Below are 2,834 nucleotides of genomic sequence, written 5' to 3' on the forward strand. Positions count from 1 at the left end.
TTTCTAGTCTATCTGTGTTTTGCAGAATATAAGACACATAACATTCAAATAGATTTCTTAATAACATGTCAGATTTCTTTATGCAAATCAATCCAATTTTGGGTCAAACTGTTTCCTATAGTTGAAATATTAACAAGTGACGGAAGTTATCTCCCTGCTCCCTTATGATAGAAGAGTGATCTTTCACTTTTTGTCACATCGTCTTACTGAGGGAAGATTCCACATCTGACTGTTGGTACTGTCAGTCCTCTGGGAGTAGCAAGGTCACAGCCAGACAGCTCAGGAAAACAGCAACTGAGATAAGAGGTATCTTATTTGAAATATCAAATGATCTCTCTTTTACTCTAATCTTTGGCTTCCATGTTGCTTTGAGGAAGGATTTTTCTCCATAACAGACAAATAAAAATGGTAGATTTAGCAGAAAGGGGAAAGTTTTGTATTTTCTTTGTTTAAGAGGATAAATCATGATTCCTTCCTCATTTAAACATGCACACGAGGTTCATCACCGAATAAAGAGCAACAGGCTCTAGCTCTTTTGAACTTAACAGTGACTCAGTAGTGTGCAAAGGTGTAAATCTTAATTCTTATGTTCTTCCCATGCATTAGTCTCTGATCTAAGATGTAATTTGTTTGACCTATTGCTGCCTTTATGCATCCAAGTCCCTCAGAGGCACAAGGTAAGAGAAGAACGTTTCTGTAGTGAGTTCAGCACAGACATGGCCACAAGAGGGTAGTGCTTCTGAGCTGCTGCAGGGGTCTGCATGACTAGGCCTGGGCAGAAGCACAGCCGTCTTCTTATTGGCTGGTGGCCACGTGGGAAACCGCTGTGACTGGTGGAGGAAAGAAGGCTGGGCAGGTACTAGAAGAAGCTGTGCTGGCTGGAGATGACAAATCCAAAACTGATGGTCATTGGTAGGAACCATGGGGACGTCCACGGGGGCTTTCATCCTGCTCTTGTGGCTGTCGCTGCACTGTGAGTTGAGTGTTTATGGGAAACAGAGGCTTTTCCCATAGTGGGAATATTCTCTGTTTAGTGGATATTTAGTGAATCTTCTTCAGAAGTCAAGACTGGCTTTACTCAGGTTTCCTCCAGTTAGTGGAGAAAAAGGGAATTCTGCAGCTAATAACCCAGAAACTGTTCTCCTTTCTCTGACCTTTTCTTCGTGCACAGGGCTCAGCCAAGGAGAGACGGTGGAGCAGCATCCTTCCACGCTGAGTGTCCAGGAGGGAAGCAGCTCTGTTATCACCTGTAGTTACTCAGACAGTACCTCCAACTACTTCCCTTGGTATAAGCAAGAACTTCGAAAACGTCCCCGATTCATTATAGACATTCGTTCCAATGCGGCCAAAAGAGAAGATCAAAGACTCACTGTTTTATTGAATAAGACGGCCAAGCACCTGTCCCTGCACATCGCAGCCACCCAGCCCGCAGACGCAGCGGTCTACTTCTGTGCAGCAAGTGCACAGTGCGTCCCCGACACCTGCCGCCTGCTCAAACCTGCGACTCTGCAGCCCCTGTCCTCTGACACAGACCTTCCAGTAGAGCATCTGTGCGGTTGTTTGTGTGCAGGTGGAAGCTAATGTGTTAGATATAAAAACACAATATAAGAGTGTTGGGATCAAGATGACCCAGACAGGGTTAGGACGTTTTCTTGAATGATTACTGCTTAATGGATTGCTGAAGATAGTTAGCAAGGTTTTATTTTGAAATTCAGGTTTTAAAGATGAGTTTATATATGATATTCATATACCTTTACCATAAATAACCACTGAGAACTAATATTTCAGTCCTTACTATGGATGAAATGCACATTTAAATATTGCATTTCCAAATAGCATTTATTATTTTTCTGATTATAAAACATTACATGCCAAATATAGAAGTATGTAAAGTGCACAATATGAACGTTATAATTCTGTAATCAGATAATATTGCTAATAATCATTTTAGTCTTACAAACTGTTATTCTAATTAGGATCATGATTTGTGCACTTAATATAATTTGATTTGAGCAGTACCTCCATCAAGTTTCCCCTTCAAATATCTGCTTTATTTTATTTTATTTTAACGTTTTATTTAACATCTGCTTTATAATAGCTGTGGGAAATATTTTAATTAAGTACAGTTTCATACTGATTTTCCTCCTCTATATTTGGGGGAATATTTGACAGCCATTTCTATGTGATTTGATCACTTTCTTTTTCAGAAAATGTGGTATGGGTTTTCCTGTAAAGCCCAGTGATGGTGTGTATTATTTGTGTGTTTGAGAGAAATTAAGGTAGGGAGTGAAAGGCATACCATCTGTAGACGTCTTTTAGAGGAAGAAGGGAAGATGAATTCTGCTACTTAAACATTAATTTAATTTTTATGATTGAATTAAATGTATAAATCGATTTGTGGAAAATAAAAGTCCCTAATGTGTATATCTGATTGTTTCAGAGCATTCTGTTTCTTTCCATTTACATGTCTTTCTTTTTTAATAAAGCTCTGCTGTTTCTAGATAATTAACTGTATTCTTGGACTTGTGATTTTATTTTATCATTATAACTAAAACCTTTCTTTCTGAGGTATATGGGAAAGGTTTTATATGCACTTCTCAGGCCCCTTATTCGTGCACTGCACACAAAGGCATTTGGACGAATGGTTAATGTATAGATAACTTGTTACAAACCCCCTGCAGTCGATTTTACATTTGGTTGAATTAAACATACTAACTAAAGGGCCTCTCTTTTTATATATAGAGAGAGGGTGCAAGTGAGTGAGAGGCAGAGAGAAAGAGTGAGCTTGAGAGAGAGAAAGCTCCACAAGGAGCAGAGAGAGAGAGAGAGAGAGA

At 39.3% G+C, this 2,834-nt stretch overlaps 2 gene segments (V, D, J or C); one reads left to right on the forward strand and one right to left on the reverse strand.

Moving 5' to 3' along the window:
• LOC115301965 overlaps nucleotides 1-2,834 on the reverse strand; it is a 550,585-nt gene that overhangs the window by 519,903 nt on the left and 27,848 nt on the right.
• Nucleotides 831-2,834, forward strand: part of LOC115301982 — an 11,872-nt gene continuing 9,868 nt past the window's right edge. Inside the window, 2 exon segments of the V gene segment in view lie at nucleotides 880-973; nucleotides 1,172-1,367. Of these exon segments, the coding sequence occupies nucleotides 922-973; nucleotides 1,172-1,367 (248 nt within the window).

Source organism: Suricata suricatta, chromosome 9 (genome assembly GCF_006229205.1).
Source record: "Suricata suricatta isolate VVHF042 chromosome 9, meerkat_22Aug2017_6uvM2_HiC, whole genome shotgun sequence".
NCBI lineage: Eukaryota > Metazoa > Chordata > Mammalia > Carnivora > Herpestidae > Suricata > Suricata suricatta.